Below are 27,962 nucleotides of genomic sequence, written 5' to 3'. Positions count from 1 at the left end.
GATTACTGTGAATTGAAACTAGAGAGGAGACGATGAAGGAAATGAGTGAGATACTGTGAGGGAGGTGAGATACTGTGACCCTTCTTGACTCCTGTGATTATAAAGTGTAGAAAGGATGTGACCATCACAGAGGAGTTCACGATGTGTTTGTTTCTTCCTATAGAAGTGATTTGTCATCAGATTGCCTTCAATTACATTCAGTTGAAGTGTTGTTTCTCTTCTCTCGCTAATCCACTATAATGACAGAGATCTGCTTTTCACCTCTTCACACATCTACTCAGCCATCATGTGATGTGTTAAACAACATGGTTCAATTAGCCCACAGGTTAAAGGTGAAGCTTCGTTACTGGCTGGATTTAACAGAGGTGAATGACAGTGTGGCATCCAATCAGACAAGAGCCTCTTGTAAATATCATCATCCCTCATCATGATGTTTGAGAGTTGAGGATCAGTTTCTGCAGCTGGAATATGAAGCGCCACAAACACATCATTCTCTCAGGCTCACAGCTGGAGAGGAGAGGAAACCTTTGGTTCAAAATAAGTTGAATTTAAAGTGACAAGCAAATATTTTACATCAGGATTCAAATAAACATTGTTGTTTTTTGTGACGATGCAAATTTGACCAGTAACATCACAGTGTGTATTTTTTGTGCTGCTGTGTGTATGTTCGGGCTTCGTCCACACTGCTGCATTTTCATTTTAAAGTTATAATATGAAACTTTTCCACATTAAAATGTCTAAAACTGACTAGAGCTACGCCACAAGTCCTGAGCCGTGTTTTCCTCTTTTTCTTTGTTTTTTATTTGCTGCCATGGGTCAGTAGGTGTTACTGAAGTCACCTGTGTTACTTATTATGGCTCTTGAGTTAGATCATCTGAGACATCCATACCCACTTCATGCTGTGATTGGTCAGCTGTGTGAAAGCAGGGTTTGACCTTCCCTCTCTAGCTCTTTTTTTTTAAAAACTATTTGTGGCATTTTTAACATGTTCAACCGAGTGCAACACTGTGAAAGTCTTTCTGGAGTTAATATGAAAATATGTGCCGTCACCGGAACTTGATGGTCTACAGCCATGTTGGTGCTGCAGCGTTCACTGTCAAGAAAATCAGATGAAGGCACTGATAAAAGTGAAGCTCCACGGTTTGTTTTCATTTTCAGGTGTGATTTCTTTTCATCTCCGCATCGCTGCTGTCAGAACTGGTTAATGGTGAACTGCACCTGTTGGGGGAAGCTGTTAGTCCCAGCTCTGTTAGTGGCCACTACGGTCTATGGGGTAAATGCTTGTGCACCTGTCCATGCTACAGTGAGACTCCAGGCGCCGTCATTCATCGCCGTCTGGGCCCACAGTGCTCAGCACATAATATATGAAATGTCAAGCTTCAAGGAAAAACTAGTTTGTTGTCATGTTGTGGTTGTGTTGTCAAGCTCCCACTGTACTGTTTTCTTCATAACTGACACAGCAGACATTGTGTCACGTCACAGGAGGAAAAAGCTCAGGTGTACATAAACAAACTGATGGCTGGTTTCCATGTAGCTGCTTCAGTGCAGGGTGCTGGCATTGTTCATATGGTTTAAAGTCCTCGTCACAGCAGAAAGCAGCAGAGAAATTTGCCCGTTTATCCTGCTTGAGGCTTGATGATGTGAAACCTAATGTTTCATTCCTGAACATTTTGTTTGTTGATTTTTTTTCCATCAATTAATCGACTAATCCTCTTAGCTCAGGTGAACACATTAGCATTAGCATATAGCCTCATTACTCATTAGTCTTGGAAAAAAACAAACACACAGAAACACTTTGTATGATTGACAAAACAGAAGGACCTTTATTTAAACAATAATAAAGGCACGAGACAGAGTTTCTCTGGTTTTTGTTCCATGGCTGCAGCTTTTTGTGCCAGTTCTCTACGTCTGTAGAAACTACAAATTCCTAAACAAGCACAGGCCGCTGTCTAATCTCCACGTAGCCATATGACACACAAAGAAGTAGTCCTTCAGTCCTTCACAGTCTGTAACAGTCTGTCAGGTCTGGCTTCACAGTCGGACATACTATCCACCGTTTCTCTTAATCTCATATTCTGCCGTATGTAGTTTGGGCAACATAAAAATAACAAGTGAGCAACACTTGGACTATAAACAATAATAGTATCCAGGACGGCCTCGTGCATTTAGAAATACAATTGCATGACACTCAATCATTCACAGCACAGGCAGCAAATCATAAAAATAAAATTGTATAAAAAAATAATCTCTTAAATAAAACAGAAGAGATAAGAAACAAACGTGGGATGTTTGATGTACATATGTGCCGTCGTGGCTGCTAATAATCCATCAACCTAACATACAGTGAACTATGTCCATCAATAAAAATACAACACTTCCTTTTACTTGTCTTTGTTCCCAGTCACATTTTTAGTCCCTTTTAGGAATGACAATGTGTTGTATGAGGGCAATGGACCAGAGAAATGCTATACTGCTACAAATCTAATATCACAACAGTTCGATGAAATAGTTTGGACATTAGTTTTTTAATAAAACTGGATTTTCTCAGTTTTACTTTAAATTCCCTGTTACATAACAAAACCTTGGTCGGCATAATCTGAGACACAGCCCTCTTAGCCCTGACACTTTCTAACTCTGAGCTGACTGAGTGAAAATATTATTACATGTCATAAGTGCAAATTATACTGTCTGCCGAGGTGGTTAGAAATGTTACTGTGTCCTACATTACAGGGAATGAACCGACACGGTCCTGAAGTCCAGTTAAGCTGCGAACGAGCCGTAACTTTAGTGCATATTCCAGTTACTTACACAGAAAATTAAAATGTACAGACAACAGTCGTAAATAAAAGTGCTACAGTGACAACAATGACAGAACATCATCCAAAAGGTCAAAAGAAAGATCCTGAAGGTAGTGAGGAAAGTTTGATTTTGGTAGTTTGTTGTACCGCAGGCTTCAAACTGTGAGCAACGCCATCCGCAGGTCACTGGAGCTGTCACCTCCACAAACATGTGCAATTTCGTTTACTTTTTCAAGACTGAATGTAAAGTTATATCTGTGTCATCCAAACAACATTTTGTAGCTTTTTTCTTCTGTTTCATTTTTTCCCATGGCTGTAGTTTGGCAGCTAACAATGACTTCCTCATTATGAAATCTGCCTACAATGCTCTGATAGTTCAGTTGTGTCTCCAACCAGCAGAAACAGGAGGCGATGTGCACCAACACCAAATCTGAACAAAACTTTTCCATCGCCATCAAGTTTGATTCAGCTGTTGTTGTCTTTTTTTCAGGTCTTATTTTTGCATCCTTCTATGAACATCATGTTTCATGTTGGCACAATCAACAAAATACAGCGTATGCTGCTGCGAGCGAGGCTATCTACTCATCTGACGAAAAAGATCTACCTGTGTTATCACTGGTTTCCTCAGTCGTGTTAAATCAGTTAATGTGATGAAGTCACCAAATTAATTGAAGCGATTACTGATGCTTTAAAGGGACCTATTATGCTCATTTTCAGGTCTATATTTTTAATTCTGGGACTCCACTATGACTGAAACGGGAAATATTAGCTCAGGCCTCTTTCTTCTGATTGGCTGAACCCGGCGCTTGTGAGCAGCCTCATCCTCTTACCGGTGTGGAGGCTCTGAAAGCGAACTTTAAAACTAAGCAACAGAACATAATTAATGAAAACTTATCAGATCCATCCATCCTTATCAGATTTAGTCTTTCAATCTGTTTATAAAATGTTTCTATATAGGCTCCTGTTAGTAATTGAACGTGTGGGGAATTAGCTAAAATGAAACTGAAGGGGAAAACATCTGCTGTCAGGAAACACCAAAGCTAACGTTGTTAGTAAAATGTTATTCTGCTGTGGCCAAACGAGCACATTAAACGTCTATGATAATAATCAAGCAGACTGGTGTGGGAGAACGAACTGAGCTTGGAGCAGACGACCACATAAAGAAATCAGTGATGAGATGACGTCAGTTCATCGCTGCAGCAGAGAAACCTCCGAAACCTGGTGTTCAGAGCTGACAGACGCTGAGCTTTACTTTTACATACGATACATTTATTTGAAACCTTAAATTTGTTACGGACATCCAGCACACGATAGGTCCCTTTAAGCTGAATGCTTCCAGATCCGACCCCTCAGTCCTGTAGCACACAGTCTGAACAGTGTTGATGAATTATCAGCCATCTATCCGTGACTTTTTACAGACACATCAACATGGTGAAGTCAAATACGGTTCCATTACACAGATTACACCCAGTCCTCCCAGTGAAACCAGTGGATCTGAGGCTGGAGGAAGGCTGACAATCCCTCAACACTGACACTGCAAGACAACGGTACGGTTTCACTCACTGGAGAACTGTGTTCCCTGCTGTAGCACAGAGAGTGTGTGTGTGTGATGTTGAGTGTCCTGCGTGTGTGTGGGAACGCCTACATGCTGCTAGGAATGGACAGAGATGAAGGCTCAGGACCAGGCTGCACAGAGTTTGGGTTGGAAGGACAGTAGGACGTCCTGAGTCGGGTCACACGGTTATGTAGTGCTGCCGCAGTTTGGCCACAAGGAACTCGTGGGTTAAATTATGTCTCGTGATTATTCCAACGATCTGAAAGAGATGGCAAAAATCAAACAATATGAGCTGCATGATCAACTGAAACATAACAGCTTCTACTTTTCGCCGGTGTCATGACCGACCGGAGCGCTGACTTAAACGCTGGGTATCAGCCTTTAACAGAGCGAACTGGAGGAACTGAAAGCCGTACTTACTTCTCCGACAGCATTGACCACAGGTAAGTGTCGCAGGCCCATGGTCCTGAACAGGTTGAACACCTGGGAGATGCGTGTGTTGGGTGACACTGTGTAGGGACATGGGTTCATGTAGGGGGTGACGTCCTGCGAACACAGAGAGCATCATTTTCAGCTTTTATCAACTCAATCAATCTTGTTGATCTTTGAATTTCTGCTTCTATTTCCCAGTTCGAATCGGTCGTACCACGATCATGCGGGGGTTGAGCAGGGCGAGGTCCAAGTCGTGGATGTCAGGGTAACGTGGGTAATCTTCAGTCATCTCTGCAAAGGACAGCCTGGGCTGAGTGGCGCTCTGTGATGGAGGGTGTGGAGAGATGTTCAGTTGGATACAGTACAGTTTACATGATTAGATTCTTATTGATCGGTCCAGACTCCAAACACACAGCCCGAGTCATACAGAACTATGGAGTCCTGCAGCAGATGGTCTGGCCTCAGACATGAAGAGACAGAAGACACCAATCCCCCCTTTTTCCACTAAGGCAGGTCAAGGGCTGGTTTTCGAGCCGGTGCTTAATGTCAAACCAGTTCTTCACCAAAGAACCAACTTGCAGCCCTGAACACTGGTTTGAGAGCGGCACCAATACTTTGCTGGTCTGGAACCAAGAACCGCTTCCCTCAAGGGCGGGATTATTGTGACCAAAAGGACCAACTTAAACTTTGTGACTACCATTTATAAAAACACTTTCAAAATCACCATCAAAATGTTTGGATGCCATTGTGGGAGGACCAACACTTGTAAACTTGATTTAAGAGTCGGGGTAAGAGTAAGGTCTTGGCTGGTTATGATGAAGGTAAATCTGTGTAGCGTCCCGTGTGTGTGTGTGTGTGTGTGTGTGTGCGTGACTGACCGACTGGTTCTCGGCGTAGCAGACCCCTCTGATGAGCAGGTTGACCAGCTGCGAGCGCAGGATCAGGCCGTGGAAGGTGAGCGGTCTGAAGCGCTCCTCCATGGTCCACTCCTCGCTGGGAGACTGATCTGGGTACAGGTTGGGGTAGGGGGCGTGTCTGCATGTGAACAACAACAGTGTTACCGTCCTGTGACGCTGACAGAAAACAGGTGTTTGAAACTCGGACAAAACAAAGTCCATATTCAGGTTAGTATAGTGTTAACTTTTATAATATCATCTATTACAGTAGTACATAGTATATTATACTGTTTACACTTGATATTATTGTACTATTGTTACAGTGTGGAAGATTTAAAAGGTGTCAATTGTTTTAATGAAATTAAAATTTTTAAGCTGTTAAAGACAAAAAGCTGAATAATTGTAAACTAACAAAATGCAAACAAAAAAAGAAGATACATATACAACGTGCAATGTTATTTCTTTGTTTGATTTGTCAGTATTAAAATCTTCGAAGCGATAACAACAGAGCAGTATTTTAGTGTGATCTTAACTCTGGTGTAAGTCATCAGTAAGTCCACCCTATCCTAGTCCCACTTACCTGTACAGGTAGGAGAGTGTGTGTGTGTGTGTGTGTGTGTGTGTGTGTGTGTCTCCTCCCACCTCCTCTCTAACATCTGCTGCAGCAGGTCCTCTCCCTCCTCTGCAGGCTCCACCACGGCGCTCTGCTCGTCACAAACGTTCCTCAGCTCGCTGGACGGGTACGACTTCATGGACTGGCAGCGCCGCTGCTGTTCCCCCGCGCGGGACACAACAGTGGATTTCTACATGCAACAGTGAAGAGTAAAGTTTACACTGATTAATCAGTTTCCTGTGGTGGTGCATATGTTTCTAACACCTACAAACCAGAGCAGTGAAATGACAAAGATGCTCTTAAATTAAAATCAGCACATTCACTAACTGACACATCCTAAGATTCAACCACTGTGCTGCTTCATCTCATGAAGATACAGATCAAAAGTAGAAAAGTCAGTGATCAGAGCAGAGAGCACAGGCCTCTACCTCCACCTGCTGGCTGGTTACTCCTCTGAATGCACCTCTACAAACGAGTCATGAATGTTTAAACTGTAAAACTGAGACGTTTTCACAAAGAAAGACGACAAAGAGGAAAAACATCACAAGAAAGAAGGAGTAAGAAGACAAGGAGGAAAGGATTGAACTAATAGCTGGACTTTAGGCAGAATTTGTATTTTCATGATTAAGCACCACAGTGCACATCGTTGTCAGGATCAATGCTGTCCACTGAAACGTCCCCTCTTCTCTTTTAGATACAAGGCAGTTAGTGGTGCAGGACATACCTTGAAGCGGATGTTGTTGCTGACCAGGATGTTGCCCTTCATGAAGTCTCGCTCGTTCTGCCGGTTTTCAGTGACCACGGGGAAGGCGTGGTAGACAGTGGTGCGCAGGATGCTGACTAGAGACTGGACCCGGGTGTGGGGGTACACGTAGGTCAAGTTGGGCTCCATGATGTCACTGGCCGTCAGCCTTGGAGAGACGAGGGAAATGATACACACAGATATCATGAAGACAGTATATATATACAGTAAACAGTAGCTATCAGAAAGTTATTTCCTCCTTTAAACAAATAAAGACAAGAGCAGACCAGCAAAACATGAATGAAGAGCTTCAGTAACTAGTGACCAAAACATTTCAGAAATCAGATTTGCTGAACGTGCTGCTCTCTGAGCAGGCAGAAAGTTACCAAAATAAAAGAACAGGTGAGGACAAAACATCAGTAGGCCTCAGGAAAACAAGCCGGCAGAGAAACACGGAAGCTTTAGTTGTTTGTTTGTTAAACAACAAATCTTACTTGTCCATCTCGACCTCCGTCTCCCACTCCAGCAGCGGCACTCCTCTCAGCTCGATGTGGATGTCATAGATGCCCTTGTTGAAGAAATCTCCAGTCCACTTAGCAACCTGACGATCGACACAAAACCATTTCCCACATGAACCAACAAGGAAATACATGACTGCAGCAGACACACGACTGACCTCATCAACACATCTATTCATGTCTCTGACTCATGGGAGACAAAAAATAATAATAAAATCATATTGACTCAAAAATATAACACAGTGGCTGAAATACACAACGTGACAGTTTACCATCAGAGTGATCATGATGGGCAGCCCATATGTGATCTCATTGGTGGACTCAATGAGGATGACAGTCAGGCTGATGGTCATTCTGACCACACCTCCGAGGAAGGCGGCGGCGCCGATGAGAGCGAAGGTCCCCGAGTAGATGTCCATCCCCAGTTTCCTACCAGAGGACGGACACAGTGAGAACCAGTGTCAGTGGGAAATCGATGTGTGATGAGGAGGGTGAGGTGAGAAACAGCTGTGGGCTGGACGGGGGGAATGTGTGTGGTGAAGTGCATCAAGCCAACAGGCTTCCTCAGTTAGAAAGTGTGTTACCAGCGATGACTGTCAGCTGAGACTCCTTGTGACTGACCGAAAAGGAGAAACTTATCCAATCAGCTGATTCCACCACATGAGCTGTGGATCTGTACAACCAGCAGCAGTGTTACCAAGCTCAGACCCGTCATTGATTATTTTTCATTGTTTCTGTCGTTTTTCAAACATGAACCTTTGTAGTAATTTTATGGGAAATGTGCTCATTCACTTTCTTCATGTCTGTATTTCTCATGTGTGTGTGTTGAGCACAGAGCTGGGGTCAGGAGGGGATCAGACCGGAGGCAGGAGTGAAGAGTTGGTCTCTAATATTCACAAAATACTGAACTCCAGTGGAAACTGCTGATCAAAAACAAAGCTATAACATTATCCTGCCAAATAAACTCAGACAAGCTTCCTGTTGTCTGCTGCCGACTGCTTATGCTGTAAGACTGAAGTGGTGTTTATACTGGGCTCACTGGGAGCTGTACTGGGAGCTGTACTGGGAGCTGTACTGGGAGCTGTACTGGGAGCTGTGGTCATAAATCTCATTCTTTTTCACCTCAACATGGCCACATCTATCTCTCTCCCTCCGTCTCTCCCTCTTTCTCTCTCTGATGTTTTATTTTTCATACATTGAACCACCGGCCCAGTTCATGAAGTGACGCATCAGGAAACGTCCCAGTTCTTCTAATTGCCAATCTGACATTGCAGGTTAGTTTTTAGCACAATGAACTCACTGACACCATTAAATGAAAGTTATGAGTGAAATGTTGTAGAAAAAACATTTGACTCTTAAAAAGTTCCTTTTTAAATTCTGTAACATTCACTTACTGACGCAGATCGTTTGTGAGATCATTTGCTATAATGAACAAAGTTCTGACTGGTTTTGATATTTGTGATATTTTGTGGCCACTGAGAATTAGAATCAGACAAATCTTGGTCATTAGAACTTTAGGAGAACATTAGGAGAACATTAGGAGAACATTAGGAGAACATTAGGAGAACATTGTTCTTACACTTTGAGAATGTTGGCTACCAGACGTCCAAAAGCCGCCCCACAGAGCAAGGAGGGGACGAAGAGGCCGCTGGGCACAGACACACCGTAGGTCCAACAGGCCAACAGGAAGTACAGAACGAAAAACACTGACAGCGTCACAGGGCTGAAGGTACCTGAGAGGAAGGGGGAGGGGCAACCAGTCAGTGAAAAATGTATATCACCCGAGACTGAGCAAAGGGAAGACAGGAGTATGTGTCATTTTCAGATGATTCCCTGGTGTCATGTTGCTTTCTGCTGCGTTTTGGGGTCTTCACTCAGAGAGAGCACTAGGACAGATGGCAGCAAGGGACCATGGGAAACTGAGGGATGTTTACTAAATTAATTACATTTGTATAATAACTATCAAATAAAAACAAATTTGAAACATCATCAGCTTGTTTCAATCATCAGCTCTGGCTGGACCTCAAATGCATCCATTTCTGCCGCTCACTTGAGGCTGGGTCACAGCAGCAGATCGCTGCGCAACATAGTTCTTCTCCCCAGAAAAACGAGTTGTACTGTATTTTATTGCCTCCTTGTAGTAATGACAATAACATTAACAATCCCAGCAAAAGCAAAAGGGATCAACACCATTGCTGCTTGGACCAACCAATAAAACTACAGACAGAATAAAAAAAAAACATTGATGAAAATTAAACTATGTCATTAAATGACATAGTTTAATTTATCTATCAATTTCAGAGTGATATGTTTTAGCCGAGCTGTGATGAATGTGTGTGCGCTCCTCTCACCATCCTGGTGGAAGAGCTGGTGGATGGCAGCCTCCTGTGGATTGAAGAACAACGTGGCCATGTCATTGTAGGTCTTGTTGGAGCAGAAGAACTGGCGGATGGTTGAATTGATGTCCTCACTGCCGGACAGCTGAAATAAAAAAATTAAAAACCTTGCATTTTAATTTCAGATAATAAATACATGAAGCTGAATGCAGAGTCTGATGTGAGCGTCAGTGCAGCCTCAGTCCACTGACTCAGAGGAGTAGATTATATAAGAGTGGCCTTACTGTGGAGTTATGAGTTGTGGGGGAGGACAGGTCACGGCATTCGCCCAACAGCATGGAAGCAGCGAATATCACCACTGTCGTCACCATGGTAACCAGCAGACTCTCAAGAACTCTGGAAAAGTGCAGATGTCAGATCAACTCCTGTATCAAAAGGCAGTTTGTAACTTTGATCGACACGTGCGATGTGCCCTCCGTGAACAGGTGAGGCAGCAATCACCTGATAAACTTGGCCTTGGGGTGGATGTGTCTGATGCGATACTTGGCCAGGCACTTGTTCATGCAGTTGAAGAGCGCCCCCAGCAGGCCGCCCACCACCCCCATCAGGACAAAGAAGGCCAGGTCCACAACTGTCCACAGGTGGCAGTTCTTGTCTCCATCTTGACACTGATGAGCAAGGAGTTTTGCAGCAGGGTTAAACTGATATATATCACAATATTCCATGTTATCAAATATTGTCCAAAGCCTATTTGCATCCATGATATAATGTCAGGGAGGCAGTCAGTCAAAGTGATGATGTGGAGCAAAGTGGAGATGAAGAGTTCGACATCATCATCGTAGCAGTGGAAGTGGAATCAGCAGATGATGTTACCAAGGGAGAGCATGAAGCAAATGAACAGGAGAGGATCAGGCACTGAACACTGGGGGACACCTTGGGACAAACGAGCACTCTTGACTCTTTACCTTAAACTCTCCAAAGTTGAGCAGACCAGGCAGCTGGAAGGAGCCCCACTTGTTGAAGTTGATCCCTGAACGGAAGAAGTTGAGGGTGAAAGTGGCCGACATGGAACAGAAGAGCTGAGAAAGGAGAATGGTTTATCATACTCAGTGGTTAGTGCCATAATGGTACAGCAAAGCCCACTGACAGACTGAGGCAGAAGGGTTGATATTTCAGATAAAACAACAAAAACAAACAAAACAACAACGAACAAAAGAAACTCATCACAATACAGCTACAAATAAACCAATCAATCACAGTACAGTTACCAAATAACCAATAAGAATACAGCTACAGAATAGACTTACCAATCATAATAGAGCTACAAGTCAACCAATCAATCATAATATGGCTACAAATCAACCAAACAATCAAAATCCCAATTCTTGCTACATAAAATGGCAGAAGATCACCAAATGAGCATGGCTGAGTCGCTGCTGGTTGTTCACTGGAAAAGGTTACGTACCACTTTCCAAGTGAGAGCCTGGTTCCAAAAAGAGGAGCCCTCCTCCAGACTGAAGAGGGTGCCACCTATAGGAGCACCAAAGGCAGCAGCTACTCCAGCAGCAGCACCCGCTGACACAAAGTCTCGCTTGTCCCTAAACAGTAAAGACAACACAGTGACATATGGTTGACAATACATTTGCAGCATATTTTGACATCTAAGGAAGCAGTGAACAGTGTGCGGCGGTTTTTTCATACCTGTCACTGCGGAAATAGGGAAAATCAAATTTGATCCTCTTGAAAGTGATGCTCTGAAACTGATACAGGGAGAAAACAAATGATTAGCATCATTAAGCCACGATAAGAGTCGACGTGTCAGTAACAGGACAGGGTTGAGGTTATCTTACTTTTACATGGTAAGGTGGGCGTGATCAAATTATTGACCGCAGCCGTTCCTAATTTAGTTCTGTTTCTAATCACTCCATTTTAAGCATCCTGAGGTCTTAAAGAACAGCGACACATTTTTTCAAATCTGTAGTCGGGTGAATGAACATGAACACTGAAACAAGCCTCCCGTTCAGACTGAACATTAAGGGGTTCCTTTCCTAACATGCCTCTAAAGTGTCACTCCAAAACGTATCTGACGCCAATACGAGGCTGCGGCAGTCTTAGTTCAGTCTTTGTGTTTCTGTGCTGAGCTGAAATGGAGGGACGGTAACACAAAGCTTCGTGTTAGCTTCAGCTGAAGTTTAGGATGTGTCATACTCAGTCTCTGTCCCTGATTGTTGATGTTGTGTTCGAAGATGTGTTGTATTGTACCTGAGGAAGGCCAGCTCCCACAATGGCTCCACTGTGTATCATCGGACCTTCTTTCCCCACAAACAGACCTGAGGAGACACACACCAAGTCAGAGGCACTGTCCACCCTGACTCATCACCAGTACACCACACAAATTATGGCTGTGTGATCAGCTACTTTCCAACGCTGCTTTTCCTAAATCATCCTTCCAGTACCTTTTTATATTCATTGAGTGATCAGAACCACACTACTTAATCTCTGATCTGATTGCACAAGAATCTATGAAAAGAGGGCAAAACTCCAGCAGCAGTTGAAGATGTTTTGACCTCTTTGGGCTTCTTCCTTCCTCCATGCACCTTGGAAGTAGGTGAAGTTGTGCCACAAACCTTACTTTGTTTCTACAACCACTTCGATGCAAACACTTTTATTGTACACAACCCTCTGTCATACTTTACCTCCGGCCACACTGAACAGAACTCCAGCTGCCTTGCACACAAAAGTTCGCAGTCGCACAATTCCAGGAATTTTCACGCCGTTCAAGTAACTTTTAATTTCTGGGATCCCCGAACCTGCAGCTACTGGCTGGAGAACAGGGCACCAGAACACAGCATGTTAGCATCCTCACATGATTCCACTGAGTCGTGTATTCTCCTGTGTCTGAGCTGTCTTACCTCAATGAGGACGAACACACTGGCGATGAAGACGAAGGTCATGTTGAATGCCAGGAGCTCCAGCAGAGACAGAGGTAGGCAGCCTTTTTCAGTGCACTTCTCCACAGCTGATGGCGTTCAGATAAGGTAGAAGAAAACACTGAGACGAGCAATCCAGCTGTGACCAGCTTCTACTGTTGTCACAGTTATGTTACTGTAACAACACAACAGCAGTTACACTCAATGATGCTGTATCTTTGACAACTATAACCTGAAGCTGCAGGTTTATTCAGGCCACACATTAATGAGTGGAGAGTGATGATGCTTTGAGAAACAGTCAAAATTATTGTGAGTGATTTTATGCAAAAACAGCAAAACAACTGGTGTGGTCCCTCAGTGTATTCATAGGCATTAACCTGGAGAAATGCTCCATACAAAACACAAACAAAACATAAGATGTACTGTATAAACTCCATAAACAACTTATTAGTTACAATCAATGTACTATCAATACAATTCAAGTTACAATATGTATTTTCCACATTAAAATTTCTAAAAACAACTAGACCTATCTTGTGTTGTGTTGTGTTATGTTGTGTTGTGTTGTTGAGTTCTGTTCTTACATAATCCTAAATGTTTCCATCAACTCTGAAACCTGAGAAATCAGTGATTTTAATCAGTGTAACGCTCCATTTCATGTGGTCGCCTGTCAATGACGTCATATCCTCTATGTGCATGCATGAGTGTTGTGGTTGTCTGAAAAGATGTTTTGACAGAAGCTCAACATTGAGTTTTATCTGGATCTGAAGTTATAAGATTGAAAAGCTTAGCGTTAACTCGGCTCCTAGCCCCTCCAAGACGTCCTGGGTCCGCTAAACAGCGTTGGTGAAACACTGAGTTTAAACGTGAAACTGCTTTATTCAGTGTTTTTACTGGTTATAATCACCTGGGGCCGGTTTCACAAAGAAAGACTTTGACTGTGGCTTAGATATAACAAATACCTGATAAATGAACTAGTGAATTCAGACTTGTTAAAGGATACAATCACCGACCAGAGCAAACTTGACTTTGGTGAAGAGGCGAACAAAGAAATCCACAAACAGACCCACCTGAAAGAGACATGAAGGTAACATATTTTCGGGTGTTTTGGAACATGTTGGAGTCTAGTAAAGAAAACTTAAATATTGCAAATACACTTACCAGACCCACTGTTACTCCGATGGTGAACACCATGATCCACCGTACTGCCTCATACTTTTTGGCTTTCTATTGGAGATATAAAATCATTTGACATACAACATCTCAAACTAAGAATTAAACCATTTAAACCTGTGAGTCTTTCTTTCCTCAAATCATAACTTTGTACACAGAGTTCTGTGAACTGATCACACAGCACACATTAAGATACTCTATGTGATTTAGTTTCAGAATAGCAATAAGGTTTCTGAGGTTTCTGTAAGAATAACAGAGACTAGTGTTGTCTGCAAAACAAACATTAGAAGACAGTTTACAAAATTAGACAAGATCAATTATGCAGTTTAAGAACAAAAGTGGCCCCAAACTTGATCCTTATGGAACACCAAGTTTAATACTAAGAGGAGCTGAGTTGATTCTTTTAAAAAAATTTCCACCCATGACAATAGCTATAGAAATATCATAACACATTATACGGCACACTGAGCCTCAATAGGTTCTTTGAAAAACAATCGTTCACAGTTTTGTTTTTTAAATACAGTATGTAAAATTCCTCCTGCTGGAATTTTGATAAGGCAACAAGGCACAAATGTAATCCCATCTGCATGCTCTTATAGAGTGCATTATCTACATCTGAGCAATTACTCAACAGAAGTCACTTGTCTTACCCTGTTGTCCATCCCCTCCAGAACCTCCACATAGGGTTCATTGATGCAGCGGTCATAATCCAAACTCTGTTGAAGCCAAAACAAAGACTGTGTAACTATTACCTGGGTCACACATGAATCTGCCAACACTGGCTGGACATCTTTCTCCTAATTATGGTTTTCCACAAGTTTTTTCACCTCATAGTCTTTCCTCGGTAGAATCTCATCTTCTTCATCCCGGAGTTCCCCAAGGATTGTCTGGGGGGGAAAAAAAACGGCACAATATAATATAAATAGTAGTTACTGGACGTAACTACAGTTATATGTGTGAGTGTGTCACCATCTAACAGGCTTCTCACTTGGTTAACCTCTTTGAGACGACTGTCACGGTGATAAAGGTAGAACTTCACCTTGATCTTACGTTGCTGAGGCAGCTGACAACAGGGTCAAAACCTGGGTGTTATAGGTGAAGGTGTAAATCCCTTCTCTTGCTTGTTCTTTTGCTTGTAGGATGTTAACACGCTACATCATTGCAGGATGGCAGAGCTTCATCGCACGGTGAAAAGGGGACAGCGTATGCATTGGAGTTTTAAAAGGGATTGTGGTGTGCAGTTACACCCTGACTGAGTAATGACACAAAGATTTGCCTCAGGGTGACCAGGCAGAGCCTCAAAGGGGTAAACCAATAGCAAAGCCTGTTCGAGTACAGGTAGAGTCAGAATACAAACATGTCCGGCACAGTAAGGACCCTTTACCTGAAATTAAGACAGCTACAAACTACAAATCCTTAAAGTGACCAGAACCACTATACCATCAGCCACTTTTCGATGCTGGTGCTACTGGCTGAATCCAAGAGAGCAAAATGCTGGCCCAACATATGCCTGGGTCCTTGGCCCGGATCTGGCCCATGTACTTCCACATCTAGGACAGATTCTGCCTGTTGTCCTCAGACACAAGATTGTGGAAGTAGCATCTGACAGTCATGCTGTATATGGGCCAGATTCTGGCCGTAGAACTGAGTGTATACTGGGCTGGAAGAAAACAAAGGACTTTGCTACATGGGATGCCAATTAATTCACAAAATCCAGACATCTCAGTTTTGATACCACTTTAACAACAGCTGAGTTTTACCAGTAATAAGAAAGTTGTATGTGTATGTCAACTTCTTGTGTGGTTAGAAGAACATGCCAGACTCCATACAGAATTTGTACATTTAAGGTTGACTTATTTTGTAAATGTAAACAAAACAGAGAGACATGATATTTTATGGGGGTAAATTCGATATTTTGACATTCTCCCAACAAATTTATCAAAACCTACATTGAGTTGGAAGATGATTGGTATACTGTTACAACGGGGTGATTGAATATAAAAGTACTTTGGTCCAAGGGCCTCGTCTTCATAAGCACAGGGGAAAACAGCGAGTTATATTCCCTGCGTGTCGCTCACACTGTGAGGACACTTATTGCCCGTTTCAGCCCAGTTGTTGTTAAGCATGGTGAATGGATTGAGGGTCACTGCGCTTTGATTGGAAAAGCTACAAGACAACGGAACACAGTCACTTAAACAGGGTGGAGTAAGAGAGCCAGTATATACAGCACTCAGGAAAACTGGAGAAATTTTGAGGGAAAGAAATTATTATAAAATCATAATGAAATAGTTAATAGAGCCCTGCAATGACTAATAATTACATAATTCCTTACCAGTTCCTCTGGTGTCCGTGTCTCTCCTTCTCTGCAGCAACATTGGCAACAAAAACAGTTTCCACAACACGCCATCTTCGTTGTTGTGTCATGCTGCGTTCAGAGCTTGTGGGAAAACCATCAACTTTAGAAAGACCAAAACCTCTGGAACAACCTGAAAAAACACATTAGTAGGTAGAACATCATCCTGTTTTACAGCAAACGAGAGGTCCACGCTGTAAGTACGTCCTAAAAAAGCGATTTCAAATATCTGTTCATAACATTTAAGCTACAGAAAAATGTTATCATATTTCCCATGAGACTTAAAAGCAACACGAGCATCTCCTCCTCACGTGACGAAAAGCGGAAGGTTTTCCATCGAACCATCAAAACTGCGTGAATTTACGCACGGGGCTGTATTTTAAAATAAAAGCATCATGCACACTTTAAATTGATGCATGTGTAGATAATGAAACATTATCAAGTGGAAATTTATCATGTTGTAAGGAAAGCTGTTAGATTTGCTATTATTGATTTTACGTCATATATAATTATAATAGTGGGCAGTCCTGATCAACCTAAACACAAGGCTCTGACCACGGGCTTCGACAGGACTGTTGTACTTTAGGCTGCGTTTTCGGACAGTAGGGAAACCTCTATTAGTCTATTACTCTATTGTTCACTTTCAATTTTCAGATAATAAACATTTGTTTGCTGTTAGCATTTAACATTTATTATGACCTCTGACAAGACTGTGTATGAATGTCAACTAAATTCAACAAAATTAACAACTCAATTTTATTTGTGAAATCGTAAAAAGTTCATTAGAAGTTCTGATTCAGGGTCAAAATAAAAATCAGCTTTACAACTCCTTAAGAAACCCACATGAGGATTGAACTACCCGCTGCTCTGTTCTGTTGTGTCTAAACTGTCGGGTTCCCGATATGACTTGAATGCAGCACCTCATCGCTGACGCCCACCGCGACGCTGAAGTCAGCTTCCTATTCGAAAATTAAGGCGAAAGTTCAGGGAAACTTACTTCACACAGTTTTTTTTGCACCTGTTGTGAACACGTGTTAGACATATAAGGTAAAGCTTTAAGACTGTCTGAAATCCTCGTCCATACTTGCAAAGCTTTTATTTTATTTGTGAAAATACAAAAAGGGACATTTCATCCAGACCACACCACACCAGGTCCAGATTAAAAACCACTACTCCTAGAATTGTCAAACCTGGACTTTATCATCCCAGAGAGGCCAGAGACTCTTACAGACACAGTTTCAGATTTGTTTAACCTTTAATGCATTTGTGGAAATGTAAGAACATACTTCACTCCTCATGCCTCTGCCTCTGGTGAGAAGCAGCCACATTTTATTCTTGAGGAGCAGTGGTTCTTGCATTTTGATGATGACATCCAGCTAAACAGGACTATTAAATACCTGTCAGACTTCCTCCACACCTGTGACCATGGTGTCTTCTGACAGGGTCAAACGCATCCTAGGTGTGATGCTGTCAGAGATACCAACAGCACTGATATCCATGAACAGACTTTCTGTGCTTTATTTTATTTTATTTTCACATATAAAAACAAAAATTTCTCAAATCCGAGAGTGGATGTCAGACAGCGTTAAAGTTTTACCTTAAATGTCACTTTTTTTCAAAGAGAGGAGCTCAGCACCTTAAGCTAAACTTCCCTTTAAAGTTTCCCTTAACTGTCGAATTTGAAACTAACTTCCCTGAATCGCGGGGCCTTTTTCCTTCCCCCAAAGTTTCCCACGTTGTGGCAGTTGATGTGTAGTCTTGGATGGACGTAGTCTGGGATACCTGCAGCACGAGGAGAACCGACCGGAGCAGGTGGGAGAAGCGGTGTGTGCTTTGTTTTCCCGCTGCATGTACCTGGGTTTATTTTATGTCGTTGTGTTGGGAGCTAACTGTGTTTTTCCTTTCGTTTAACGGGCTAACATCGCTCGAGCGCACGTAGCTAACTGCACTCAGCCAACAGAGACGGGGACACCGGGATGTCTCTCTGGTCCCTTTTACACTGCCTGTTAAATGCGAGAATGTTGCGGCTTTATTCCGTCTCCTTGTTTTGTGTAATAGGGACGAACAGGGGGCGGGGCTTCATTGTTCAGCTTTTAAATCGGCAATGTGCCGGCTTGTTTGGTTCAGTGTAAACAAGCAAAGGCAGAGTAAAGACAGGTTTTTCCCAACGGTAATATAGCGCAATCTGTGTGTAAAAGGGGCTTCTGTGTTTGGGACATAACTTTATCACAAATCAGCCACTTTATTTTTGCTTTTGTGGTTTTCTGTTGAACTTTAAACATGTAACTTTAATTTGAACCAACTGTATATTGTTTATTCATAATCTGTGAGGTTGTACATTATCAAAAAAAGAAACAATAAAAGACCAAATTTTGTGTAGGGTGTGTTTTAATGTCTGCTCCCGTTGCTGTCAAAGTACAGCTGGATATCTCCAAACACTGACAGGGCAGAGTCAGATTGATCTGTTTTGTGTCTCCTTCTCTTCTCAGTGTAATTTACCATCATGGTGAACCAGGTGCAGCGAGGGGAAGGTAATTGGCAGTCCTGCAAGAGCGACTCCAGTGGGGCCAGTAACAGTGGCGGGGAGAGCTCCAAGGAGAGTTCCCGGTGTTCCACGCCGGTGCTGGATGCAGACCGGTCAGACAGGCTGCGGGACAAGATGCGGAGGAGGATGGAGTCTGGAGACCGCTGGTTCTCGCTGGAGTTCTTTCCTCCCCGCACAGCCAGTGGAGCTGTCAATCTCATCTCAAGGCATGTGAAATCAAACCGGGCCTGAACTTTATACAGGAAATATGATGTGTGTGGAATCAACAATGCCTGTACTAAAGTGGGACACAAGGACAGGGTTAAAGAAAGAAAAGTGGTCCAGGAATGGTAAACCAGTAGCTCCAAGAGGCTTTTTGTAATCCCTGCAGCAAAACTTCAGAGTGATTGGTTTGCTCTAGTGTTACAGTAACCCATTTTCATTAAGCTGAACTTATAGAAAAGAAGCTGACTAAAAGTACTGAGATCAACGGTGTCACTAACCACTCAGGAATCGTCTGTATTGTAACCAAACAGCAGTCTGACCATTTCTTTTGTGCATGTCACTGTTCTGCAGATTTGACCGCATGGGCTCCGGAGGGCCCCTGTTCATCGACATTACCTGGCACCCAGCAGGGGACCCGGGCTCAGACAAGGAAACCTCATCTATGATGATTGCCAGCACAGCGGTCAACTATTGTGGCCTCGAGAGCATCCTCCACCTGACCTGCTGCAACCAGACCAAAGACAAGATTACTGGCTACCTGGCCAAGGCAAAGCACCTGGGCCTCAAGAACATTATGGCGCTCAGAGGAGGTAGGAGACTGAGGTGTTCCCATGCCATATTTTCCTTCCCGATTCTGAACTTGTATCGGCCAATAAAGAGTACTGATCTGATACCATTGTACCAAATGTAACGGCTGTAAACGGCTAATATTACGCTATTTACCGGAAGTCAGTTCTTCAAAACTGTAGTTGTGAGTGGCTGCACAGCGTAACTTCCTGTTTACAGCAGTGAAGAAGAATTGATTTTCAGGAAAACTGCTGTTTTACAAGGTTTTTCACTGAGTGTGCAACTGTGAAGTTTATTAATAGATTATGTGGTATCACTAACGGTTGTTTGTGTACTTGTGTACTCGCCAATACCTGATACCATGTTTTAGGCCAAATCTGAGGCATTTCTGATACTAATAGTGACATTTGTTTACATTCTTAATTAGAGGGAACAGGGAATTGTTTGCTCCATAGTTTTTCAGTCATGACAGAATAGTTCCTCAGTCAACCGGACAGGAACAGTAGCTTTGTCTGGAGTGTGTGAAGTAGAAACCTGCTACTGAAAGGCAGCACATATGATGGAGGTACAGTATGTACATGTCCTGGTAATGTGTGTTGTTCTTGTGTTTTTCATGTTAGTCACTTGGTGTGATTTACCTGCAAAATGTTGCTTAAAGAGACCAACACAAACTTTTGTTTTTTAACTGCAGTTCTGTTTCTGACCGGTAGTTCTACCTTTTCAGGGGAGGAAATGAGATTTCGAGAATAAATGTTATGAGATTAAAGTGTTGATATTTTGAGATAGGTAAAATATAAAGTTTAAGTACAATAATTTTACAAATGATTTCATGAGTTGAATCTATTGGCTGTTCTTTGATTTCTTTAATGCACTTTTCAGTTTTACTCTGTTTGTGTATTTTGACAGCTGAACTAATCAAAGTGCTCAGTCTCAGGTGTCGTGAGTGATTCCACATCACTCTGGATTTCTGTAGTTGTAGAAATCCTCATAACATCTGGCTGCCAGCTGAACTGTGGTATTGTGATGTCTCTGCAGACCCAGTGGGGGTAGACTGGGAGGAAGAGGAGGGAGGCTTCAACTACGCCATCGACCTTGTTAAACATATCCGATCTGAGTTTGATGACTACTTTGACATCTGCGTAGCTGGTATGTTTTCAGCCTCCAGATCAGTAGCAGACAGTTTAAGTGGAGTTTTACTTGTAATGTTGTGGTGTTCAGTGATTTAAATGCGCTGGTCTATTCAGGCTACCCCACAGGTCACCCTGAGGCAGAGAGCTATGAGCAGGATCTGAGACACCTAAAAGATAAGGTCGATGCTGGAGCAGACTTTGTCATCACACAGCTGTTCTTCAGGGCGGACACTTTCCTCAAGTTTCTGGATGACTGCAGGGCGATAGGTATCACGTGTCCCATCCTACCAGGAATCTTCCCCATTCAGGTAAGTCGGTGCTCCAGGAACCGGGATACTGTCATCATCATCATCATCATCATCATCATCATCATGATGCAGAAATCACAGGTTGATGTTCACGCAATCCTACAACTTAAAAACAGTAGGATCATTGTTTTCCTCCATGCCAGCGACAGACAGGATCATTCTTGAGAAAATATTATTCACATTTGTTACAAACATTCATTTGGACTCAAGGATGAACTTATTAGAATTTGTTGGTCAAAGGTCAAAAGTCACTCTGACCTCACAAAACACATTTTTGGCCATAACTCATGCAGTAATTATGACACAATTTAACACCAGTGTCTGACAGAATAAAATGATGAAGTGATGTCAAACAGATAATTCAGGATAAAGCTGGACTTGAACCTGTTTCTTTCCAGGGTTACCAGTCCCTGCGTCAGCTCGTCAAGTTGTCAAAGCTGGAGGTACCAGAGGAGATCACCAGAGTCATTGAGCCTATCAAAGACAACGATGCTGCTATCCGTAACTATGGAATCCAGCAGGCGGTGGAGATGTGCCGTGTGCTGCTGGACAGCGGGAAGGTACCAGGCCTCCACTTCTACACACTGAACCGAGAGGTGGCCACCATGGAGGTGCTCCGACAGCTGGGGCTGTGGACAGAAGATCCCAGGTCAGTTACCGCCTCCGCCTGCTCGCAGCACAATTATAGCAAAAGTCAGAAGCAGTCGTGGAGTTTTAGGAAATAAATAGTTTCTCTCAGTCAACAGTCTCTCGTTCACATCTGCACCTCCTCTGAATGTGGTCTGAGTAATCGGATTGATAATACGTCCTCAATGCGTCTCGTGTGTGTTCTCATCTGAACTTAGAGCAGTCCACTTGTGATAGCAGGTCTGAACAGGGCCAAAGAGAGCCCGAGCAGGTTGAACTGGTTTAGTGGAGAAGGTCCCTGCCCTTTGTCTGTCTGGCTGTGTGAAAATACGGATTTTCTTTTTTCCTGCCAGGCGGCCTCTTCCCTGGGCCGTCAGTGCCCATCCCAAACGAAAGGTAGAAGACGTTCGACCGATCTTCTGGGCCTCCAGACCCAAGAGTTACATCTACAGAACCCAGGACTGGGATGATTTCCCCAACGGCCGATGGCAAGCTCCATTACTAATAGAGCTATGAGAATTGTGTAAAATGGTGAAGCCTACTATTAAATGACTGAGTGATGATGTCAATGTCTTCAGGGGAAACTCCTCATCTCCAGCTTTTGGTGAGTTAAACGACTACTACCTGTTCTACTTGAAGAGCAAGTCCTCCAAAGATGCTCTGCTGCAGATGTGGGGGGAGGAGCTGATGAATGAGGAGAGTGTGTTCGAGGTCTTCACCTGCTACATCACAGCCCAGCCGAACCGCAGTGGACACAAGGTAGAGGGAGGAAGAGGAGTGTCTCTGAATCTGACTTTTCACAGCACAGAACTTTTACAAAGGTCATGTTTACGAGTCAGACGTTACAACATCTAGTGTCCTGTAATGCCTCGTAATGTAGTCACAACATCACCATTACTTACCGATAAAATACGAACTATAGATTTCCTTATGTATGAGAATGAGATGTTCACATGGATCTCAGTCTCATGTCTTAGTGTGGAGCATGGAGCTGGGTGTCGCCGCTGATTTACACAATCAATTCATTTTATTTGACTATTTATGGTTAATTGTAGGAGTGTTCTGGGCGGAGCATGAGGTTTGCCAAAGTGTGCACGTTTTCAATTTGATTAAGATTTAAAAAGGGGAAACTGAGTGGAGGCGTGTGTTTGCAGTCTGATTACTTTTTGCTGTATATTGTTTGTGGCCTTCGTGCGCACAGACACTTTTAGTATGTACTGTTTTCTAAATGAGGCCCCTGGAGTCAGGACATGGTTAGCCTAGCTTAGCATGAAGACTGGAAGGAGGGGGAAACAGTTAGCCATTGAAATATAAAACACCAGGTTTCTTCTTCTTGTGCCAGGTGATGTGTTTGCCATGGAACGATGAGCCTCTGGCCCCAGAGACCAACCTGCTGAAGGATGAGCTGGAGAAGGTGAACAGACGAGGCGTCCTCACCATCAACTCCCAGCCCAGCATCAATGGGAAACCCTCCGCAGACCCTGTAGTGGGCTGGGGACCCGCAGGAGGCTACGTCTTCCAGAAGGTAGTCAACACTGTTGGTTTTGTTTGCGTGTTCGGATGGGGTTTGTCTCATAATCCTCTTGTTGTAAATTCAACAGGCCTACCTGGAGTTCTTCACCTCCAGTGAAAACGTCAACGCTCTCCTCAAAGTACTGAAGAAGTACGAGCCCCGTGTCAACTACCATATTGTTAATGTGCATGTAAGTTTGAACAGGGAGCTATCAGTCTGTGTTTGTGTGCTTTGTGTGTTTGTTTGTGGGTCAACATCATGTCATCCTGAACACTTTGTGTGCAGGGCCGTAACTTGACCAATGCCCCTGAACTGCAACCTAACGCTGTGACGTGGGGGATCTTCCCTGGCAGGGAGATCGTTCAGCCCACTGTAGTGGACCCGGTCAGCTTCATGTACTGGAAGGTAAGATGGAGATCGTCCTGCCGATTCGGATGTAGATAGGAGTGATGGGTTAAATCTCCTGGGCAGAACTGGCACCTTGACTAATAAACAGGGGCATGTGATTGACGTCATGAAGTACATTTTATTTGACACCAGCAGTTTGACTGGTGGATCTCTTCTGACTGTCCCCATGTTGTTCTCAGGACGAGGCCTTTGCCTTGTGGATCGAGCAGTGGGCCAAACTCTATGAAGACGAGTCTCCTTCACGGATGATAATCAAGTATATCCACGACAACTACTTCCTGGTCAACCTGGTGGACAATGACTTTCCTCTGGAGAACTGTCTGTGGCAGGTGATTGACGACATGTTTGAGCTGCTCGATGCTCCTCCAGAGACGCTCAGTGACCTAACAGTGTCAGAATAAAGTCCAGCATTTCAAACAGGTTTTTTTTTAAGGAAAGTAACACTAAGGAACTGTCAATATTTTATGCATCATCTATGGAAGCTGCTATTAGAGTAAGAAGTGTATTTCGCAGTGTTTTCTAAAGACTTTTTATAAATGTTTTTTTTTTAACATTTGAGTTAATGGAAAATCTGGTGGAAAATGAAACTGTACAAGAGGATCAGGACCATCTGTAGCTTTATCCTCTGCAGTTCCCTCAGCTAATAAACTCCACTCAGACCCAGAGTTTCTTATGGACAGAAAAACTACACGAGAAACTAAACTCCCACATAATGAATTGTGAACATGCTGTGTGCCTTTTAAAGTGTTTTTCAGTAAATGTTTTATTTTCAGAGGAAAATAAATCAATTTGTGTATTTGAATAAATTTTTTTAAAGATATGTACTGTTCTGGGTGAAAACCTGATTCAGGTGTGAGAGTCAACGTCCCATTTAATCTCATTTTGATGCTATAAACATAAGAGTCAGACAAACGGATGCTAATGACATTTATATGTTTTAAATGTGTCATTTGTTTGCTCTGCTGTTCAGTACTGTACTATAAGTAACCTGCTCAGTGTATGTTACTGAGCAGCTCATTTATATATTTTTCTAATTCATGTGGATCAGAGGTGGGGGACTCTCTATAGCTAATTTCCCTCCTTCGTGACCTTTTCGCCCATTTTGGGATCAGCTGGGAGTCGGGGGCGGAGTCAGAGCTTAGACGTGACACTGATGACTCGAAAGTACCTGACTTTTCTTTCTTTCTTTTTTTTTTTTTAAAACATTTTGCAAGTTACATTTTGTTTTCCAAACATGATTGGGTGATTTTTAGTGCAATGGGCGCTGAAAATACTGACATTGATTGCAGGAGGAAAGAGGATTAAGCACAATGCAGGTTCCACATAGAGATGTATAGTAGTAGTAATAACAAGACTGGCACTCATACCTCCGCTAAAGGCCAAACGATCCGACCAACATCCCAGACAGAAAGTGATTCCATCTGGGATTCCTGGATCCTGTCTTTTTAAACGTGGAAACTGGAGCTGATCATCGGGATTTTATTTAACTTGACTTGCTTGTCACCACAGTAACTTGGGACCTGAAGGTTAAGACTTGCTTGTGACTCACTCCCACCTCTGATGTGGAGTATTGCTGCAAGACATTCAGTGGCTTCATTAGGTTTCAGAATGACAGCACCACCACATAACCATGGGTCCAAAGGCCGTAGAGCAGATGACATGTTGGAGATTTTCCACAATATTGAGTAACTGACCATCAACAAATGAAAGTACAAATCATCACCGTGCAGAGAAGTGGTGTGAGCTGATGTAACGCACTTACTTTACTCTGACCTGAGGATTTTGACCGGGTCACTTACATCAGTCAGACCATCAACAGTCATCTCCGCCTCATAGACCTACACCTCGGATGGAAATGTGCCGAGGCGGCGGGGCACAGCAACCTTCCTGACAGCATCGCAGGACTGACCTGAGATAAGCAATGTAATCAAAATATCTGCATCACAACTTATTGCAGAGACAAAGACATGAAATCTGGTTGAATTATGGCTTCTATTCTGAAAAGATATATAATCACCACTGACCACCTCTCACTGGGGTTTATATATTTCTGTGAAATAGGAAAATGTGATGCAATTTGAGTTAATTTAAAAGCCATATGTTGAATACACTTGTCCAACATCCACTTCTGTCTATTGTGCTAGAGTTATGTTAATGAACGGATCATTTCTCCGGTGTTGGCACGGTGCCGTGTCTCTACCTGTGATTTTAGTCATTGCAGGTCAAAAATCAGTATTGGACAAACAAAAGTTTTACATGATGATGGCGCTCGGCGAAAAGTGAAACCAACTTTCAAGACAAAACAGTTTTTGAGAGATTTCACTAAAAACAATAGCTCCAAATTTTAGTTTGTCCACTACTGGTTGTTGCCTTTCAGGGAAAGTCACCATTTTGAATAAAAGAACATGACCCTTGTGGGTCCGTGTCGACCTCATGGTGGCGCTAGAGGATCAATCGTATGATCACCAGTGTAAACAGGATTCATCCTCAGGGAACCACAAATGTTTGTTCAAAGTCCAGTGGTTGAGTTAGTGTTGTCCCGGATCAAAAACAAACGACTCCAACAGGAGTAAACAGGACTGTGTGTGCATGGAGATGACCTATCCATGCTCTGCTGGGAAACTTAAGTGGTTTCAGTTTGATGCACAGTGGAGTCACTGTGGAGGATGCAGCTGTCAGCATTACTCTTCCACATGTAATATTACATCAGCCAAAGTTGTTCTACCTTGCAGATGTTGGCAGTGTCTGTGGTTTGCCAGTGAGTCATAGTAAACACTTAGGATTGGTTTTCTTCACTAAAAGGTGAGTGATGAGATGCACAGCAACAGGGCTGCTCATTTCCTCAACAGAGAGAACATATAACAATATCTGCTGTCATATCATTTTACTTTTAGATAGATAATTGATCTTTGATAGTGATATAGGCATCACTAAGACTGTTTTAGATTTACAGTAGGTGAAAGTTCAACAGTGCCATGAAAAGCATGTAGTTCAATTCTGGCCAGGAATGTACAGACTGAAGCCTCAGCTCTGACCTCTAACCCCTGTTTCCAGAGGAACTCTTAACCATGTGACCAGAACAGCTGCTGCCTCTCTCTGGATATCTGTGTCAAGACTGATATATTGTAATATTTATTATCTATTCACCCCTTGAGGTAAAATATTGACAATGGTTCCTTTTATTCAGTTGTCAGTGAGCACGCACGCGTTACATCTGGATACAGCTGTCACTGGTCACTGGACACACTCGAGCTCTGATCACCATGGGCCTCAACAGTCCATCAAAAACTGGAATTCACATTAAGTAATTAATGTGTCAAGATTCAGGCGATTTGAAGCTATAAGAAAATATAAGAGGCTCTTGGGGTCAGTGACTATGGTCACTTTGTAGTTCAGATGCTCTGATTGCACCTTTCAAGGCTGGATTGTTAAACAGATGAAGCAGCTGCCATAAGTGCTTCAGCCCCGGGTTCCCACCTTAACTCTTCAGTGACAGTCATCATTTGATGTACATGAGATTTTGAGTGTGGTCAACACAGACACATGATGTGTGCTCGTCTCTCGTCTCTGGCTCCAACCAGTGGACACAAGTAAGACTGTAAAGAAACATACAATACATGTTGTCCATCACCAGACGGTTCAAGCAGGAAATCCTAAAGGGACAGGGTCGTCACAACAGTTCGGATTATTTGGAGTTGGGTTGTATGAGTCATGCACAGTCGGTGTATTACCTGCAGTAGATTCAGACCAGCGTGCTGCCTGCTAAGAGAGGCAGCAGGGGACACCTGCACACAAGCAGAGCTATCAGTTGCTGTGCACGGGGGCCAGCAGAAAAAACCTGTTTTAGACCCTTTTAAAAACGCCCAGCGAAACAATCTAATATCTGTTGAAATGTACGCTTCATACTGGAATATTTTCAGCGGTTTATCTTCTCGTGAAAACAGCACTTTCCTTTGGCACAACATTTTTTCAACCGCTTAACTATTGTATTCCTACACACAAGTTATTCTTATAATATCGTAACAATGAAATTTGATTTTAAGAACACAACTTCAATAATACAATATTCTGACTTCTTCTAAAATGTGACATAACATAGCTATATTACAAATATCCTTGCAGAATAATGACTATCTTGTGATATTACATTATTACTGTAACAACATTTTTTATTCGTGTAATCTGACTTGGTGTCTCTCATCTTTACAGTGGCCTAATACTGAGTCACTTGATCATTAGCTCCATTAAAGCTGCAACAAACTACCCTGGTCATAGTGTTTACTGACCTATTACTATTAACATGTATTGGAAAAA

General features: G+C 42.8%; 2 protein-coding genes across 3 annotated transcripts; one reads left to right on the top strand and one right to left on the bottom strand.

The window, feature by feature from the left end:
- Positions 1-1,794: 1,794 nt before the first annotated feature.
- On the bottom strand, positions 1,795-16,446 carry clcn6 (chloride channel 6). Its single transcript, XM_056385490.1, has 23 exons — positions 16,326-16,446; positions 14,821-14,880; positions 14,644-14,709; positions 13,982-14,047; positions 13,824-13,890; positions 12,803-12,909; positions 12,587-12,713; positions 12,153-12,220; positions 11,592-11,650; positions 11,356-11,488; positions 10,856-10,969; positions 10,392-10,558; positions 10,175-10,286; positions 9,906-10,035; positions 9,134-9,287; positions 7,827-7,983; positions 7,531-7,637; positions 7,019-7,205; positions 6,324-6,484; positions 5,664-5,820; positions 5,000-5,107; positions 4,774-4,899; positions 1,795-4,612 (listed from the first exon to the last, which is right to left on the bottom strand). The coding sequence occupies exons 1-23, from the start codon at positions 16,398-16,400 to the stop codon at positions 4,532-4,534; spliced, it is 2,589 nt and encodes an 862-aa protein (XP_056241465.1). The 5' UTR covers positions 16,401-16,446; the 3' UTR covers positions 1,795-4,531.
- Positions 16,447-18,016: 1,570 nt separating this feature from the next.
- On the top strand, positions 18,017-24,474 carry mthfr (methylenetetrahydrofolate reductase (NAD(P)H)). 2 transcript variants are annotated; one of them, XM_056383897.1, is made up of 12 exons: positions 18,017-18,158; positions 18,836-19,097; positions 19,447-19,685; positions 20,698-20,808; positions 20,907-21,100; positions 21,499-21,749; positions 22,081-22,215; positions 22,306-22,486; positions 23,070-23,252; positions 23,329-23,430; positions 23,526-23,645; positions 23,828-24,474. In XM_056383897.1, the coding sequence occupies exons 2-12, from the start codon at positions 18,850-18,852 to the stop codon at positions 24,047-24,049; spliced, it is 1,986 nt and encodes a 661-aa protein (XP_056239872.1). In that variant the 5' UTR covers positions 18,017-18,158; positions 18,836-18,849; the 3' UTR covers positions 24,050-24,474. The 2 variants fall into 2 exon arrangements, with proteins under 2 accessions (XP_056239872.1, XP_056239873.1); XM_056383898.1 differs by having other exon boundaries at positions 18,026-18,170.
- The last annotated feature ends 3,488 nt before the right edge of the window (positions 24,475-27,962 follow it).

Source organism: Seriola aureovittata, chromosome 9 (assembly GCF_021018895.1).
Source record: "Seriola aureovittata isolate HTS-2021-v1 ecotype China chromosome 9, ASM2101889v1, whole genome shotgun sequence".
Classification (NCBI taxonomy): domain Eukaryota; kingdom Metazoa; phylum Chordata; class Actinopteri; order Carangiformes; family Carangidae; genus Seriola; species Seriola aureovittata.
This window is presented reverse-complemented; position numbering and strand designations above follow the sequence as displayed.

Coding starts and splice junctions, on each gene's coding strand:
- clcn6 (XM_056385490.1), bottom strand. CDS start 16,400: ATGGCGTGTTGTGGAAACTGTTTTTGTTGCCAATGTTGCTGCAGAGAA. Junction 12,221..12,586: donor TCTGTTCAGTGTGGCCGGAG/GTAAAGTATGAC, acceptor GTGTCTCCTCAG/GTCTGTTTGTGGGGAAAGAA. Junction 10,036..10,174: donor CCACAACTCATAACTCCACA/GTAAGGCCACTC, acceptor TTTTTATTTCAG/CTGTCCGGCAGTGAGGACAT.
- mthfr (XM_056383897.1), top strand. CDS start 18,850: ATGGTGAACCAGGTGCAGCGAGGGGAAGGTAATTGGCAGTCCTGCAAG. Junction 19,686..20,697: donor CATTATGGCGCTCAGAGGAG/GTAGGAGACTGA, acceptor ATGTCTCTGCAG/ACCCAGTGGGGGTAGACTGG. Junction 22,216..22,305: donor GATTTCCCCAACGGCCGATG/GCAAGCTCCATT, acceptor CAATGTCTTCAG/GGGAAACTCCTCATCTCCAG.